This window comes from Amblyomma mixtum, chromosome 3 (genome assembly GCF_055824585.1).
Source record: "Amblyomma mixtum isolate Tamu chromosome 3, ASM5582458v1, whole genome shotgun sequence".
Taxonomy (NCBI): domain Eukaryota; kingdom Metazoa; phylum Arthropoda; class Arachnida; order Ixodida; family Ixodidae; genus Amblyomma; species Amblyomma mixtum.
Window position 1 is genome coordinate 26671905 of NC_143014.1, and position 19378 is coordinate 26691282.

The 19378-nt window shown below is 44.1% G+C and overlaps 1 protein-coding gene across 4 annotated transcripts in view; it reads right to left on the reverse strand.

Moving 5' to 3' along the window:
* Positions 1–19378, reverse strand: part of LOC149349483 (coiled-coil domain-containing protein 186-like) — a 65551-nt gene that overhangs the window by 7328 nt on the left and 38845 nt on the right. For all 4 annotated transcript variants that reach the window (XR_016290100.1, XM_089578450.1, XM_089578452.1 and 1 more), the window contains exons 9-14: positions 17548–17728; positions 11808–11882; positions 11316–11400; positions 11089–11168; positions 6965–7183; positions 2725–2927 (exon numbers count right to left, since the gene is read on the reverse strand). Coding sequence is in view for 3 of the 4 variants with exons in the window: in XM_089578450.1 (XP_089434576.1) it covers positions 2725–2927; positions 6965–7183; positions 11089–11168; positions 11316–11400; positions 11808–11882; positions 17548–17728 (843 nt within the window). In the remaining variant the exon portion in view is untranslated. The remainder of the gene's footprint in view (positions 1–2724; positions 2928–6964; positions 7184–11088; positions 11169–11315; positions 11401–11807; positions 11883–17547; positions 17729–19378) is intronic.

The following is a 19378-nucleotide window of genomic DNA, read 5'->3' on the forward strand; positions in this document are numbered from 1 at the left end:
CCGCGTAGCTATTAAGGTGCTTGCCCATCGAGCTAAAACTGCAACGCTCGGCGGCAGCACACGAAAGCTACAACCACCACTACTACGGTGAACACGCTAACACGCCATAAAAGCAACAAAAGGCTTTTTGAAAAGGCTGGAGCTGGAGATACTGATGCCTATGTGGATAGCGGGAGGTCGCGGCGGAGGAAAAAGTTGACGCTGATGACGATAACCGCGGCCTCGGGTGCCATCCATGGACGGCACTTGGAAGCTCCTGTGAGCATGCGTGGCCTCCGCGATCAAGCGCTCTGCTATCAAGTGCATCGTTGCTCGCAGCCGGAGCTGATCACGGAGACCACAGCGCGTGCATTTAGAAGGCTATTCTCCCCTGGGGAAAATTCAGGTGTGGCCCTTACACGCGTTTAACAGTATTAATGCTCAATTTCTTCTCTAAGTATTAAAAAAGAAAATTTATAACATTGGAGGGCCTGAATTGGCAGTGTCAGTAAAATTTTTTAGTATTTTGCACTGAAAGTATTTTTTACCACCCAAACCCACAAAAATATGCGCTCACTTACAGCCATGGTCACAGAGTGAAGTACGTGGCAGTCACTCATGAGTAAGTACCTTGAAAGTATCGCATACTTGATAATGGGTCTGATCTGTACCTCTCACAGCTGCTACTAGTGCTTTAATTGAGTTCCTTATTAATTGCCTGGTCATTTCTGGCTGTGATTTTTTGAAAAAGGGAGGACCAAGGTTGCTCAGACAATCAAAAACACAAATCTGATTTTTAAAATGAAAATTTTTCAAACTGCATCTCCCCTTAAAAACTGTGGGGCTGCATTTGTAAGTGACCTGGCATCGCAACACATGCTATTGCGGTACAGAGATGCCCAGATATCAGTACGGCATGCAGTGCCTGCAGTGTACGGAAAGTTGCGCGGTGTCTCTTTGAAGCGGTTCGAAGCTTCTCAAACGTGTGAGCTACTCAGAAAACACAAATATGCCACAAGCAAACTTACAACTGTTTAATAACTTATTGAAGGGGGGTATTTATACATAGTATCATAATACATAGTATCATAATCACAGAAATACCGTCATGCATGCATGTGACCATTTTTACATTGTACACTATTCTTCGTCTGCACTTCCATCACATCTCACTCATTTTTCGTAATAGCGATAGGTCGCATACTTACACACATTCCTTTGTCCGTTGTTCCTATTAAAAAAGCTTCCACAATTTCCCTTTCAATTCGTTATTCTCCTTGCCTACTGTTGCAGTTTTGCCTAAAAATGGTTTGCGATTTTGTTTGCACTGGCTTCTCTTTTTGGTGCCCTCAATAAACATTCACCTTGTGTTTGTTAGCCACCTTCTTCAGTCCGTGTGTCATTTTATGAACATATGGTATAACAACCGACTGTTCTCTTCTGACTGGTTACCTCAACATCAGTTTTCTCCTCGTCATGGTTTTTGGCAGTTCTTCTGCCCCTGACACGATCATGCTATCAGGGAAACCACTGTCGATCAATCAGCTCGTTTACATGTTGATACTGTCTGTCATTTTGTGATCGCAGGACTTCAAAATGCTCTGAAACATACACGAGTGGGCAAAAAACGAGATAGACATGATAGAAGTCCAGATGTGGGGTAGTAGACAATACAAAAATGCTAACATGCATGCATGACGGTATGTCTGTGATTATGATACTATGTATAAATACCCTCCTTTGATAAATAATAAACAGTTGTAAGTTTGCACTTGTGTCATATGTCATTGCGTCCTCTTGTATTTTCTAAGTAGTGCATACGTTTGGGAAGATGATCAACCAACTAGCCTCAGTGTAAGCATTGTTAGCACTTCGAAGCGTTCAAACCAGGATGCACAGGAAAAAAAAAAAAAAAAACCTAAAAAAGAACAAATAGCAGCCGCTGTGGTATGCAGTGAAAAAATAAAATAAAAATAAAACTGGTCCAATGCCATTTTCAAGTAGGATAATGCGAGCTTTTTTCACGTTCTGTCTTCAGCTCGCTTCATGCATAGTGCAATAAATACTATATTTGCAATTATCTTCTCTACAAAAGGCTAAACTATTCATTGTTCAGGGCACACCTAGGCTGCTCATATATCTTCTTTAGGGCACCTCTGTTTGGATGAACAAATTTTCTGGCTCCTTCAAGTTCGTCTAAAAGGAGTCTACTGTAATACTTCTTGAAGCAATTTTCAATTCTAATGCAAGTTTTCTTATACATCATTAAGACTGAAGAACGGATTTGTACCACATTTGAGGTCTTCTTACAAAGTCATTGGAACAAATGTGCACCCCTTTTTCTACAAAAAGAAAACAGTAGTCGAAAATGGCTTGAAAGTGATGTCCTTCATTTCCTAGAGTCATTCCGAGAGCAATTTTGCCATCTGTATGCGTGTGAGACATGTACACAGCTTGCAACTTATAAAGGTCTAAATCACATAAATCACCAGAGCAGTGTAGAACAATGCCACTTGCCATCAGATGCATTAATTATGCCTCAAAGGTTCTTAGTTTGAATGTGTAAACACCAAAATTAATTAATACGCAACTAACTTGCATATACCCATTCACCAAGACCAAATTCAAGATTTAAGAGTAATCAGTGCTAAATTGCAAAGCTCGCTTTAGAGGTGGGAAAGAGCTCTGCAAAGAGACACTGCTTCGCTGGCCTATTAGACGTTGCTCACAAGAACAGCCACCTACTTAGATTTCTTCTTCATCTCGAGAAGCAGCTGCTTGATGTGTTCCTCTAGGAATTCAATCTTGTCATTGCGTCGTGCAAGGTTCTTCTGCAGCCGCACAATGCGCTCCACCAGCATCTGCTTGTCCAGCTCAAGCTGTGCGGGGGCCGCTGGTGCATGCTCAGGCGACCCACAGCTGCTTGCACCAGATGCCCCTGGGCTACCCTGCGAGACAAGACAAGCGCCCACAAATGTGCACCAGCATCGTCCTAAAATATACAATGTATACAATGCACCTGCTAGGGCTTAAAGCAACAACTGTCACAAGAAGAGCAGGCACAAAATGTATCTTCTATTGTTATAATACTGGTATTGCTTCTTAACCCTTTAATGCCCAACACATTTTGCCTTCTACTGATTCCCACATGGTGCCTGGCCACAAATTTTGATAGACATGCATCATACCACTGCAATAACCCCGTGAGACAAAAAGTGGTCACACGTATTTGGCTGTTTGCCAGTGTTGAACGGCTTGTTTCTAATCTTGCGGTAATTTTTGCTGGAACAGCAAGACGAGAATTGTGGCATAAAAAATCGCTTGCACCTTACGAACCTCTAAAGATTGTCCGTGTCATTATACCAGATGCTCGAAATGAATGTTTTGGATGAGCACCTCGTAAATTTTTGGTTTGTCGTAACATCACAATAACGGACATTGAGCTGCTTAGTTTCTGCTTGAGAAAGCGCATTAAAATTAATTGCGCTGGAGAATAATAACGTTTCCTCGTGCAGACAATAAGTACCATAAACTGTTATGGGTCCCAATGGCTGCGAACACATGTTTACGCAAAGTAGGAAGACAACTGCTGTCAAGGTGACAGCAATGATAACGACCCAGACTGCATGTATGCCTTAAAATTAAATAATCATTCATTGAATATGGGCAGTAGCAGCAGTTAGGATGGGGAAGAAAAGCCAATGACAGTCAGAGTTTGTTATTTGTGACAGTAATAAAAAAAAGAAAAGAAAAATTCTGCTCTGAAAAGGTTACATTTTCACTGCAGCAAGACGCAAGCAAATGGTGTAAACCACAACTGCACTGCAATGGCAACAGATTTCACTTGCTCCGAAAACAGTCTGCACTTCTGTCTCAACTAGACCAACTGCACACGATTTTCATCAAAATTAAAGCCTTTCAAGTTGGTATTTTTATAACACATGCTAGTCGCACAAAATGGACTAAATTTCTACATCGTACCAACTGTACAATGTAGAAATTGATTTTTTTTTTGTGTTTCATAGTTTGAACATTGAAGGAGCAGTAATACAAGGGTAGCTGAAGCGATGGCGTAGAGACAGATAATCCGCTTCATGTGCAAGAGGACCGGGGTTCGAATCCCGGTGCCACGCAAGTTCGCCTGACGAAATAATTTACGAATCTTGAATACCTTCTTCCGCAAATGAGAGAACAGGAAGTAAACATGGAAGAGCCCCAAAGGTGAGACTAAAAATTAAATAGACTGCGTAGTGTGCTCACCCTGGCATCATGCAGGATGTGGAGGTCCTCGGAAAAGTACGCTGTATCGACTACAGGATCTGGTATTCTCCTACGACTGCTAAATAATTTATTATCGAATTCCTTGTGCTGTTTTGCTTTCGGTTTCAACAGCTGAACGATGACTGTGTCATCAAACTGTGCTTATAAGTCATGTGTGACATAGAAAAACAGTGATAAATCGCTGCTTTGTTGTTTTAATTCGCTACAATGCTGAAGCCAGCCTGCCTCAAGAGCTGCAATGACAATGAATGTAGAAGCAGCGACTATATTGCAGTTTTTTTTATGTCTCACGTGACCTATAAGCAAAATTTGACATCAGTCATTGTTAGGCTGTTGAAACCGAAACTGGAACAGCATGACAGAAAAATTCGATTATAAATTATTTAGTAGTCGCAGGCAAATACCACGTGGCGATTCATGCATAGTAGTGTCTTCCGCATTATTATAGAGAAGAAACCATGCCACCAAAATAAGATGTCTATACTCCTTTAAGGAGTGGCTGAGGTGTGCACTGATATGTGAGACAGTTACTGTGCCATTTCCTTTCCTCAAAAACCAATTTTCATATTAAAATTGAGGCACAACCGTTAGTTGCACACTGTTGCAGGTGGTGTCATACGATTTCTCATTCCATATAGCCCACGTCTCTTAATCAGGTTGAAAGCTAGCTTGCAACAGGTATTTGAACAGAGCATCAAGAGTGTTTCGCTCAGACCTTTTTGGATTCAGCGTTCATGGAATCAGTGTTCATGGAATCAGAGTTCGGAGGCGCACCTTCGTTTCAATTCTCAGTGTGCAACCTATGTTCAGGTCGAACTCTCACGAACGTAAGCAGCTTTAAGTGCCCTCGGAATTTTTTTAAGGTTCCTATATTGAGACAAACTTATGTTCACTGGGATGGCTAGAAAAGGAAGGCATAGAGTATGCCATCTAATTTAAGTAAGAACTACACGAAATGTGCCCTCCACATAATTAGATTTGCAGAGCTAGGCTTACTGGCTCAGTGCATAAATCAGCAGCAGCTGTTATAGCTTTGGTTTGGCTGTATAGCCTAGCATTCTTCCGTAGAACACTCCTCAGGCTGCATATTCCTTCCAAGCCAGTAGGCCACACGTCACCTACCAACCTCTCTCTCTTCTTGATACTTACCCTCTCCCTACTTTGCCCCAAAGGAGGAGAGAGGAATTTTTCCTCTCTACTTCACTACCTCCCAACCACTGCAGGTGGCAAGTGAATTGAATCAAATCAAGTTCAATTAAATCAATTTGATAATTCATGGTCTTATGGCTGACACTGTATATTACACGGTAGAATACAGGGCTACCATGTCTAAACCAAAGCTATAACAGCTTTCGCTGCAAAAGTGGAGGCACACGTCTTCAATAACCTTGCCAGGCTACATGGTATCCTTTACAGAGCATTTGCAATACAGAGAGACAGGGAATGCCGTACCTACACAAGCTTTGCAGATCAACCACTGCCAGTTAATGCAAACATAAAGGTTATCACTCCATTGTAAAGTGCCATAGCAGCCCCAATTTTTCAAACAAGAAGCCTTGAGTTTTGTCACAATAATTTCCAGTCACACGGTTCATATAGTATCCCCTTCATGCACTACTTATATTACCCAATAGGGCAAAATTCTCAAAATTTTCAGATTTTAAAAAGATGCATGTTCAAAAAAAAAAAAAAAGGGACGAAAGGAATCCAAACAAAAATTTTCATTATCTCCGATGATTAAAATTATGCAATTCCTACCAGGTCTTTATAGTATATACACGCAACTCAAAAGTGCATTAAAAGTGTCAATTACACTTCTTGTAGTGCAAAAGCACTCCTTGACAGGTTTCAAACCCAGCCTCGAAAACTGTATGAAGCTTGGCCTTTGGGGCTGACCCGTGCGACCGGAGTTGGTTAGTGGCTGTGCTGGCAGATGGTGCCATGGGACACGTGTTGCCAGTGCACGCTTTACGTAATGACGGCAGCTCATGCGGCATTGTCGCCTTGCGCAGCATGTGCCACCAGGACTGCGCGTGCGCGCCTCTTGGGCCTCCTTCGCGCCTTGCACTGGCTTCGCCCATTGTGAGACTCCGAAGACGCTGTCGCTGACGCACGCACCGCTCAAGTGACGGCACAGCTACAAGCAGTCTAGCTTAAATCGTTTCAGCACCAGGCTAAAGACATGCTTTCACATGTCGGCTTGTTTAACTACGCTAAAACCATACCACTTTTTTGACTAATTCCTGTTATATGTAGTTTTTATATAGAGAAATCTGGACATTTTAGGCCTTTTAAAGCATTCATGCTTGCAAAACAAGCAAATGACAACGCACATTCACTGAAGCCATATCAGAGCTGCCAAAAAATGTCCACGTGTCTAAAAAATGATTTTCTGAGTAGATTTTGCATGCTTGGCTCAATGTGTTTCTGCACATCATTTTTCAAGTCTCAGTGCATTTTGTTGCGTCCACATTAGTGCACCTTGTGTACAAGGAATTAAGGTACGTTTCATTTATGTCCACTTATGCGGATGCAGCGACTGAAGGAGATATTGTGTAGAAGCTGCATCGATGGGAAATGCCATTTCACTTAGACGTGAATAAAGAATATTGCATATAGGTGGCAATGAGAGGTCACAACAGCTCAATGCTGAGTCATGCAAAGCATTCCACTTAACACAAGTGTGGAAGAGCAGGCTGCTCACCGGCACAGTAGACCTCCCGGCATTGACAAAGGTAACTGTGGGGTGGTTGCTGGCGGCGGCCTGACTCGGTCCCGAGCCCAGGGTCTCCAGCGAAGCTGTAGAGCTGGTACGTGAGCCCAAGCCAACAGGCTCAGGTGCGCCAACCTGCCGGGGGCTGCCCTGGTTATCCTGCTGAAGCTCGAGCCGCTTCTTGGTCAGCTGCAGCTCCCGCGACAGCTCCTGTACGATGTGGTGCATGTTGCAATCCCCCCCCACAGAAAACCATGAATTAAAACCTCTACAATTTTTTTTTCTCTTTTTTTGCACCTAACCCAAGAGGAGCGACTGGCGAAAGCTGCATGCAACTCGTTCTATTACAATTAATTTAATGGGTGCAGTTAAATTCCACATGGTGATCCATGTTTACTAATGTATTATACATCATTCCAAAAAAAAAAAGAAAAAAGAACACACTCTCCTCTCCTCTTTTAATGACAGTACAAGCTAGCAGTCTGGTTGATAACTTTGCAAACATAAAATGGGTTCACTGCTACACATACAGTAGAAGCTTGTTAATTTGACCTCTGTTAATTCTGAAATCCGGATAGTTCGAACCGTCGGCTCGGTCCAAGCTAACACCCATAAGCCTATGGCATAGTATTCTAATTCAAACACTATGGGTCTCGCAGCAGTTAATTTGAACAGACTCCCGAAGGGCAACAGTGTCCAGGTATGACTGGTGCAGCAAGCGATCGCTCAGATAGCCCTATTCAAGCTTGAATTCCATGCTGCAGAGTCACTAGTGCACAGACCTGACGACGAACAGATGGCCTTGTCTCAGAGAACAGATTGACCTCATAGTTTTGGTTTCGCGCCATCAGCATCACCATCAGCCTGACTACGCCCACCGCAGGGAAAAGGCCTCTCCCATGTCTCTCCAATTAACCCTGTCCTTTGCCAGTTGCGGCCACCATATCCCCGCAAACTTTTTAATCTCATCCACCCACCTAACTTTCTGCCGCCCCTTGCTATGCTTGCCTTCTCTTGGAATCCACTCGATTACCCTTAAGGACCAGCGGTTATCTTGCCTTCACATTGCATGCCCTACCCAAGCCCACTTCTTCTGCTTGATTTCGACTAGGATGTCATTAACACGCGTTTCTTCTCTCACCCACTCTGCCCGCTTCTGATCTCTTAACGTTACACCTATCATTTTTCATTCCATAGCTTGCTGCGTTGTCCTTAACTTAAGCTGAACCCTCTTTGTTAGCCTCCATGTTTCTGCCCCACAGGTGAGTACCGGCAAGATACAACGGTTGTATACTTTTCTCTTGAGGCATATTGGCAAACTGTCATTTATGATCTGAGAGAACCTGCCATATGCGCTACGCACCATTCTTATTCTCCTAGTTATTTCCTTCTCATGATCTGGATCAGCGGTCACTACCTGCCCTAAGTAGACATATTTCGTTACTACTTCAGCACCTCGCTACCAATTGCGAACTGCTGTTCCCTTGCGAGACTGTTGAACATTAATTTGGGCTTCTGCAGTTAATTTTTAGCCCCACCATTCTGCTCTGCCTGCAAAACTCATTGATCATGCTTTGCAGTTAATCTCCTGAGTGACTTAGCAAGGCTATGTCATCAGCGAATCGCAAATTGCTTAGGTATTCTCCATTAACTCTTATCCCCAACTGTTCCCATTTCAGCTTCACGCCAGACCATGGCAACGGCAACTCAACCAACCAGCACCCGCCAGCCAAGCGAGCCCAGCTGCGCGTCGCTAGTCTATTTTTTCCCCTTATTATTCTCGCCATTTTGGCATTTCCCTCGCTTCCGTCCGCGAGGTTCGTCAGTCCTTCAAGTGAGTCGAAACTGCAAGCTCTTTACACTTTGTTGTGCGATGAAGTCTGCGAGGTGAAGCCACCGCTAGTGACGTGGTAGTGGTGGAGCTCCATTGCTACCGTGCTGCACAATGAAGGATGCCGAGGAGCCCCATTACCTAATGATTATAGAGCATTTCTGCTTTCTGTTCCGACACTCCCAATGGTATGCATACTATAAAGCATTGATGAGAAAGTAAAAAAATAGTCATTGCATTGTTCTTACCTCAAAAGCAAGCAGCCATTACCCAGTCTTTCACTGAACAAATTTAATGCGACGCAGGCAACTGGTTCTTGTCAGGTTTTGCGGGCTCATTTGATGATTCAAACATACGGATAATTAGAACATTTTCTCCAGTCCCTTCAAGTTCGAATTAACAAGATTTTACTGGACACACAAATGAAAAGGACATTTACTGGTACTTTTAGAGTACCTTCATCAAATCTTTCGAGCTATGAAACTGGACGCACTTTTATGTTTAACCCTATACTGCCCAGTGTCACGATTACGCGACATACCATTTGAACGCTGTGGACTCATTACTACATGGTGCTTAGATACAAAGTTTGATGTCAACATGTTCTCAGCAGCCAACATTTTCCAGACAAAAGTTTGGTGTCACCGTGAGCAAGCTGTGTGATGAAGGGTACGCAAATGCACGACTACTAGCTACTATCGAAGTTTCTAGTCTCTCATTTTCTGACAAATGTTGCAGAGAATATAGGAAGACACTTGTTGGATAAAAAATTGTTTAGTGCCTTTATACCTTTGATTTGGTCTTTCTCACAACTCGGAGTAGCTGCAGAAAATGGACCAAATGCTAACTTTTGCTAATTGGCGACTAGTTGATTGCTCAAACTTCAGCGGTGGTAACAAAATTTCGATATTGGCTTTTGAATGTGGGTGCATTAGCTAGGGTAATGTGGAGATAAATGTGTTTTTTTCTTTGATTCCTTCATAATTTAGGCATTAAAGAGTTAAAGGGATACTGAACCAAACTTTTGGAGCTGCTCTTTTGCATGTAAACAAGAGCTTGACTGCTAAAATTGATAAATATGACAAGCATTTTAGCGAAAAAGGCGGATAACACGCTTTTTTTCGCAATTTATTGCCGTATCGTTGCACCTGGCGGCCGCCTGTGGAAGCTGCGACTAGACGTCATTACACCCGCGCGCCCACCGTTCCCGCAGAAGCACGATTGCCATCGCTACTCGCGGCTTTTCCATAGCTTTTCCATGTCTGTCGTCTGATCACGGCGTACACAGATATGTCAAAATGTCAATCGATGCTGTCTACATACCATAACCGTATGCACGCTTATGTCCGCTAAATGCAGCTACTTTTTCCGCACCTTACGCCATTTCTAACATTCTCACTTTTAAAACAGAAGCGCGACGATGTTCAAGTGGCGCCATCTGGTGGTTAAGAGGGGAAGCATTGTTGTCAACAAACCGACACCCCTCTTAGCCTAAAGGGGGCAGAATCGTCACTCTAAATAAAAAAATAAAGCAAATTTATTGCTCGTAAGTTTTCTTATGGGCGACAGGAGACGAAGCGGAAGACCGGTGGCCCATTTATGGCCAGTGAACGTGCTGAAGAAGGCAGCAACAACGATGCAACCAGTCTGAAAAGAGGTTTCATGCACCGAAGGGCGCCGCCATATTTGTTGCCGCGGGAGGGTGCCATGACGTCACACTCTTCACCTCACGCTGGCCGGGAGGGCTTGGCGCGCGCTCATGAAACATCGAAAATAAAACCATTCGCTGAAAAATAAACGCAGTGACGACTAGATTTCGGTGTAATCACTTTCCGAAAATCTATTTTCAGCGTTTTTGTTCAATTTTCAGATTTTGCTTCAGTATCCCTTTAAGGGGAGGCTCATACACCTAGTCTGCTACTTTTCAAACCTTCAGACTTCTCTGCAAAACAGCAGTGCACCAGTGGCAAGTTCAGCTAATAGATATGTAGCTGCACTATGTGTGCTGACAACCTGTGGAGTGTGCACACCCCAGTTACACATATGATCCAGCTTGCCGACAAACTGCTTTTGCAGCTCACAGGCTTGAGACACGTCTATCGCCTCAGACATGCAGAAGTTAGCAGAGCCGGCCAACGCAGACATCGAAAACTTACAACTTGCTTTTTTGTTTCAGTGCATTCAAGCAAGATGTAACATTATAATGTTTAAAAATACAAAAAACATACAGATAATCAAAAGAATGCAAGCAAGAGTATGTGGATGCCGCATTCTGGCAACATACCTTGATGCTTGAAATATGCCGTCTCTTCATCACCCTTTGTTCATTTTCAGCATCCTCAACTTGCATGGTCAATTTTTCAACTGCACCAGAAACGATCAGGAGGACAGAAACACAATGACCAAAGCATGTGTTAAAGTTTCTTTTTCTCAAACAAAAGGCTTTTACTCATAAAGAATGTGTCATGGAATCAGCATGGATGACGATAAAGTATGTCCAAAGAGCCTCACTTGTTTTGGTCTTTTCAGCCAACTTGCGTGCTAGCAGCTGTGTTTCCTGTTGCCGTTGCTTCTGCTCAGATTCGACGCTCGATGCCTGCATACAAGAGGGTGTCACATATCTCAATATATGTGAATATGCAATTGTACCTAACATCTTGATTATTGGATGCACAAAGCGGTACTACAAAGGGTGTCTGCTAACAGCTTAAAAACTCTTGGTAATCTAAACACCCTAATATGGCACTCAACTTGTGACACAGCAAGCCAAAAATTTCAGGCAACTAAGAGCACACCAGATCCATACCTAAAGAGACCCCACTGTGCATAAAATGTAACACTCAAAATGTGAGGCTAATTATTGTGCAACTATTCGAAATACCATGCATGGAAATTAAAACAAAAGAAAAATAACTAGAAAGATGCTTTACAGATACACCAATTGCCACTTAGCTGAAGAAAAATGGCACAAAAGTTATAGAGTAAAAATAGGAAGAGGCTCACCAGCTCTTGATTCTGTTTCTTCAGCTGGGCAACCTCCTGCATCAGCTTGCTATTCTGCTCCTCCAGGTTCTGCGCCTGCATGAGTTTTTTTTTTGTTTTTAAAGCACGCTATATTAAAAATAAACGATAGTAAAGCATTTTACAGTAACACAACTGAAAAGCCCGTATGATGCTGTAGAGAGGAAATGTAAGGATCCTCTGCCTGCAACTTCTTCACCAGGCCACATTTATATGTCCTCCAGGAGTGGAGATGGACATGCCATCTGCATCACCCTTGCACTTATGATGTTATAGTTAACTGTGGTATGTAAGGAGGAACCCGCACACACAGAGCAGTCTGCTCAAGTCCATAAAAAATGCCCCTCCATGCAACCACAAAGTTTGATGCATCACTGTAGGCCTGCGCATTTGCTTTCACATTGGGACTACACTGAATGCAATTAAGAGACGAAATGCTTTGATTACAGTTGCAGACCGATTTTTCGGACTTCATGGGACCTGGAAAAAGGGCCGAATAATCGGACAGTCCGCAAAATTCATGAACTTCAAAAAACTTATTTTTCTGCGAAAAGCCGGCTTTAAACATCACTAAATTTGCCGCTCCCCATGTTCGGCTTGCCAGCGATAATATTGACTGTATCTGAGCCACAGTTGTGCTTTCGTCACGTCCGCATCACCTCACGTCATGATACTAGGCAATGCAATGCGGCCGCAGGTCTTCCGCGAACAAATGAATGTGACGCGCGAGACAAAGTTTGCATGGGCAACGACGCTTGCGAAGGCCGAGAGGTAGCCCACAGGAAGACGCGGGCCCCTCCAAATGCACCCCCACCCCAACCCTGCTCCCGCATCTGCAGCGCTGCACAGCGGGTGGCATCGTCCAAACCGCGGTGGACGCTGCAGGTACCCTGTTGTCTTGTTTCCAACGCTATTGCACGCTCTTTGAAGGCCATATGGATGGCATTGAAGAGAGTGCCATTATCTCAAACGGCAACGAAGGAGAACAAATAGACATATCCAACCCTATACAAGCTAGTCCATCCGATTCACTCCGTGAGCACCTGCTGACTCTCGTTTAAATCCAAGATGGTGCCTTTCATGACAACGGTGAACTGGTTGGTTGTGACGGTGATACCCACTCACATCTATATTAGGCTGAAAAAACTAACTTTTAGTTCAAAAGCGATCTCTATAGTTTTGCTGGCGTCTATTTTAGTCTGAAAAATCGAACTTTTGGACTCCACAGTGTCCGAAATATTGGTCACGAAAATGTACATGTTCCTATGACATGTGCAATGGTTCCTCACACTTAGAGTGAATTAGCAGTTATAACGAAGGAATTTTAATTTCCCATTCTCATTTTTGCATTTTCATACAATTTGGGTCCGTTTTTAACAAAGTAAATAAAAGCGCGTCGGCGGATATAGAGAAGAGATTTCGTACCAACTGAAAAATAATCTATCAATCAGAACATTTTTATGCCTCTGAGGCAAATTTTGCACGAAGGCCAAAACTCAACTGATGTCAGCCTTCGTGGCATCGTCTGCTCTCTCGTAAAGCGAATGGCTGCTTCACTGCATTGCTTTACTCGCTGCCCTCGTGTTGCGGCGGTAGAGCAGGCAGCGCAGGAGAACAAAAAAAGTCAAAAAGAAGAAAGAGAAGAAAGACTTCTTTTTTCGTGACGTCACAATTTTTAGACACTGGACATACTCCATTATTCCCTTTCTCGTAACTGACTCTGATCGCCCCCTGTGGATCCTCGATTTCTTGGAGGTGTTGAGTCTCGCAAGCTCCAGCACCTTGACGGGAAAGAGAAAGGTGTCTTTCAAGACGAAGCGCACCAATCTGGATGAAGTGCGATGAAACGCCAAAAAGAGTGATATCGCATGGAAGTATAAAATCGCGCAGTCCACACTTTCAACGATAATCAAAAACAGAAGCAAAATCAACGCTGTTCTCGACGACGACATTAACAGTGAGGGCCAAAAGAGGACCCGGTGTGCCACATACGGCAACTTAGAAGCTGCACTTTACAAGTGGTTCTTGGATGCATGATCAAAGGATGTCCTGCTCAATGGTGGATCCATTATGCTGGTGAAGGCCAAGGACTTGGGCTTCGCTCTATGGCAAGAAGACTTCCAGCCAGGAAATGGGTGGCTCCAGTGGTTCAAAGAGAGGCACAATATTACGTGTAAAAACATCGTCGGGGAGGCCGCGTCCGTCGACGAGGGATCACTTCAGCATTGGATGGCCAAGAATCTTGATTGAATTCTTGCATATTCCGACAAAGACATCTAAAACGCAGATGAAATGGGACTGTTCTTCCAACTGTTGCCATCGAAGACTCTCATGGCCAAAGCAGACAAATACGTGGGAGGAAAGGCCACCAAAAACCGAATCATGGCCTTGATCTGCGCTAACAAGGATGCTTCGGACAAGCGACACTTGTTGGTCGTAGGCAAAGCCAGGAAACCGTGCGGCTTCGCCAAGGTGCTCTCTATGCCAGTGACGTATGTGAGCAACAAGAAGGCATGGATGACGGGAGACATTTTTTGCAAGTGGCTCACTGACTTCGACAAAGAGACGGTCCGAAGGAAGCGCAAGGTGCTGATGTTGCTTGACAACTGCACAACGCATCAAGTCAACGCACACTTGAGCGCTGTAGAGGTTCCGTTCCTGCCGCCAAGTTGCAGCTCATGAACCAAGGGGTTATTGCCAACTTTAAGGTCTACTACCCACGCCACGTGATCGAGCGCCTCCTGATCGATGTTCGCACTGCTGACAACGTGGCTGACATGAAGATCCCTTTGGTGAAGACGATCTTCACAAGCGGAGCCTGGAGGGACCTGAAGCGCCTGACCACCGCCACTGCTTCAAGAAAGCCGGCTTCTCCCGAAACAGCAGCTCGGAAACGACACCTGCTGGGGACGAAGCTGCCGCGGTTGACATCGCCGCAACAGCTGATGGTGCTGCCATGACAGCCTGCTAGGATCAGCTCTGGGAGTCTGCTAGCGGGTTGGACCTTGTGCCTCCGAGTCTGGGCCACATAGACTTAGTTTTTGCCGATGACGGCCTTGTTGCCAAGGTTGACAGTGGCTACGACAGCGATTGCGACGACGCTGGTTGTGCCTCTAAGCCGGTGACCTCTGCAGCGGCCATCACAGTGCTTGACACTATACGGATGTACCTCGGGAATTCAGAGCTTGGCCAGAACTTCGGTTCGCACTTGGACAACATCGAGGCCAAGATCCTGAAGTCCACACTCGTGAAAATAAGGCCTACCAGGCATTAAATAACGAAAGGGGAATCATGCTGCTTCGCAATCAAAGCTTTGCAAAAGCAATCAGCTGCTTTGTAGGCTGATAACTTGTTTGAATGGGTTATGGAGGTTTAACGTCCCAAAGTGACTCAGGCTATGAGGGACATCATCTTGGAGGGCTCCGGATAATTTCGACCACCTGGAGTTCTTTAACGTGCACTGATATCGCATAGTACATGGATCTTTAGCATTTTGCCTGCATCGAAATGTGACTGCCGCGGTCAGGATTGAACCCGCATCTTCCGGGTCAGCAGCCGAGCACGATAACGACTGAGCCACCGTGGTGGCACTGATAATTTGTGCGCAATTCTTCGACCAACATAAATATACAGTGACAGTTCGGTTTATTGCTCACAGTAAAAAAGGAGCCCACTGAATGTTGCCACGAACCACTGTAAGGTTGGCCAGATGTCACATTACTGGTGGAGTGATGTCAGAGGTTGTTAATGGAAGGGCAAGGGGCAGTGCACTGCTGGTAAAATGCTACTCAATGCACAACAGGCAGTTTTAATATAGCGTACGCAGCTATATGCAAAGGAATAGCATACGCTAAAAACAGCATGATGAGCAGTGTGTATGCGCTAAACGCTAATTGAGACCAAGCTTTTGCGTACGTTAAGTTAGCGTACGCTAAAATTTGAGTTTAGCATGCCTGGCCCACGTACGCTAGAAGATTAGCGTTGACAAGATAGCGGCATCCAGGTCGCCCACTCCAGAGCAAATTCATCAATTTTACTGTTTTTTAGCGTGCTCATGCCTATAAATACCGTATGGGCCTTTCGCTTTGCCTCATCTCACCTACAGCATAAAGAATTGGTGATGAATTTACCGTTTTTCATTTTGTTCAGCGGCTACAGCGTCCCTAAGCCTAAGAAGATACGTTGTTTTCGAGTGGAGTGGCTTGGCTTGGATTCTTACACCTGTGTGGCCATGAAGAGATGTACCCGGCTTGCAGTCTCGGTGATCGCTGTTTAGGCAGTGTTGGCACTCTGATTAGGGCAGTTCGGTCTTAGCAAGATGGCAGCCTACATGGTAACAGCAATGAGAAAGCCCACTCCTCATACGCGGTTTATATTCACGGATGATTTAACACTCCTTCAGGAAGGGAATGCGCACACTGAACTGGCTAACCTACAGTTTGCGTTCGTGTTTGTGGACGTTAAAGGGATACTGAACCGAACTTTTGGAGCTGCTCTTTTACATGTAAACAAGAGCTTGACTGCTAAAATTGATAAATGTGACAATCATTTTAGCGAAAAAAGGCGGATAGCACGTTTTTTTTTTTTGCGATTTATTGCCGTATCGTTGCACCTGGTGGCCACCTGTGGAAGCTGCGACTAGACGTCATAACACCGTCGCGCCCACTGCTCCCGCAGGAGCACGATTGCCATCGCTACTCGCGGGTTTTCGTTTTATGTCAGCTGCTCGTCGTCTGTGCGTCATCTGCTCACGGTGTACACAGATATGGCAAGATGTTAATCGATGCTGTCTGCATACCATAACCGCATGCATGCTTACATACATTAAATGCAACTATGTTTTCCGGACCTTATGCCATTTCTAACATCCTCACTTTTAAAACACAGGCCCGACGATGTTCAGACTAGTGTTGCCATCTGGTGGTTAGGAGGGGAACCATTGTTGTGAACAAACCGACGCCCCTCTCAAGCCTAAAGTGGGCAGAATCGTCACTTTAAATAAAAAAATTAAGCAAATTTATTACTCGTACGTTTTCTTATGGGCGAAAGGAGACGAAGCGAAAGACTGGTGGCCCATTATAACCACTGAACGCACTAAAGAAGGCAAGAACAAAGCTCTCGCTGCCGAATGTCCAAGTCTGAACGCGCCTTTATCGCTTGGTCTACCCAAACTGCAGTGCGACATCGCCCTTCGAGTGACGCGACCGGTTGCCTGTCGGATGAGGGTGTCATGATATCACGCTCTTCACCTTGCGCTGGCCGGGAGGGCTTGGTGCGCGCTCATAAAAAATTGAAAATAAAACTATCCGCTGAAAAATATGCGCAGTGTCGACTATATTTCGGTGCAATCACATTCCGAGAGTCTATTTTCAGCGTTTTTGTTCAATTTTAAGATTTTGCTTCAGTATCCCTTTAAACTAAAAGTGCTGGTGGGACACACAGCTTAAACTCCCACAAAGTGCTTGCGTATAGCATACATAAGAACTTGTATGCTATACTACAGCTACCTAATGTCTCCATTGCTTAGTCAGTTTTTTTTTCAGTGACCAAAGAGAGACTCTGGTGCTGAAACCTCTACAACTCCACCTAAGGTGTTTTGGTCACATGTGCAAGCTAGAAGACCACTGCAGGCATAAGACTGCACAACACACAGCTGACTGTATCAGGCTAACTCATGCCTTTGCACAGACCACTGTGGCATAGATATTAAGGGTCAAGTCACCTTGAGCTCTAACAGGCTGTGCTCAGACTGCAGCTGGACGCTCTTAGTGGTGAGGCGCTCTGTGAACTCGAGCAGTTCTCCCTCCTTGAGATGGCAGGCCTCCATGTCTGCCTGCATTTCAGCAGCCGACTGGCGAAGGCGCTCCACTTCCTGCTGTGAGGAGACCACCTTCTCTCGCTCCCTGAAAAGGTCACAATGCATATGCCGAGGTAGTGGGTGAATGCTCCAACTGATTGTCAACCAAGCACTAGTATGTAAACACTCAATTAAGTCAGCAGCAATTCAAGCACACAGTGAGCAATGCAAGTAGTCAATGAATTAATTAATCAGTAAAATAATCTACCAAATGGCTGCTCAGTAAAGTAGTGAGCAGTTAACTCTATAAACCATGAATAACGCTTCAGTCATAATGCAATAACTAAGGGAGAGAATAAATAGCCAGAGAAGACAAATAGAGAAACTGTGGCAAGTGGTCTACTATAAATTTACTCGGCCTAGTTTATAAAATCCTCCACTGCATTAATATGCTGAATCAATACCTTGTTTTGGCTAGTTGGTGCATAGTGAAAACTTCAAACGGCATGGATACTAACCAGAATTGAGAAAATCTTTTTAAATCTGTTAAGAATGCTAAAGAAACAGTTAAGAGCCCATTTTATCAACAAAGCTTGGGAAAATTGCACCTGTAGGCCACCTGTAGAGCTCAACGATGCAGAGATTGCTTTTGAAGAATTTCTTCAGTGCAAAAAACAGGACATACAGAAGAGTGGTTGCAACATGAGCACTACTAACAGCTGAAACTTTTATTGCAAGCACAACAATAAATAGGAAGCACTGCAAACACACAAGCAAAGATATCAAAATGCTATGTAACACAGCACATAGCAAACTTGAACACATAGCAAAGAAAGAAAGCTTAACCATGACATTTCACCGTTGGTTTTTTTATATCTTTGTGTGTTTTCGGTGTGTTTGCAACGCTTCCTATTTATTGCCCCGCTTGCAGTAAAAGCTTCAGTTGTTAGTAGTACTCATGCTGTCTCCACGCTGCTGTATGTCTCACTTTTTGCACTAATTTGTAGCAATTTCTTTAGGTTTCATTTTCTCATCATTGCACATTTCTAATGTAACACCATTAGAAGCCTCACTAGTGAAAAAAATGCGCCATTGGTGACACAATTCGCAGGGCAGGAAGTGACATTACCAGACCGAAAACGACAACAATATGCTTTGATGTATCTTCAATGCGTCCATGTTGACCCCCCTTTAGACACCTTCGGGGAAACATCTAACCACCGGCTACAGAACCCGAAGAGATGTCTGGCTGTGCGCAAACAGACGTACAGGGGTCCGTAAACACAACCACAAAAGAATGACACAAAACTTGTACTGCCAACACATAATGCAATTAGGTGCCTCTGTGAATTTTTCTTCTGCATTTCTGTTGGCCATTAATCTTTCACAAACAACTTACTTCTAAGCTTAACTTTTCATTACTGCCACTGTTTGCTTTCTTTTCTGTTATTTCATACAGCTTGTCTTTAAAACCTTTTTAGTTTGCAGTGTTGTTTTGTTTTGCCCTTGTTTTGTGCAACCTTACACAACTGCATAAGCATGCTTAATTACTTTGTTGAAATGCCTCAAACCTTTTATCTTTTAATTGAAAATTCAATGACTTACTAGGTCATTATTCTTCGACAAGAGCCTCAGCATGTTCAGCTTTCACTAACTTACATGACCTTATTTTACCACTGTGCTGGCACATTATGACTGATGCCTGTTGTTTTGAGAGCTTTCTGGATAGTTTACGATGACAGCAGATTATCATCAT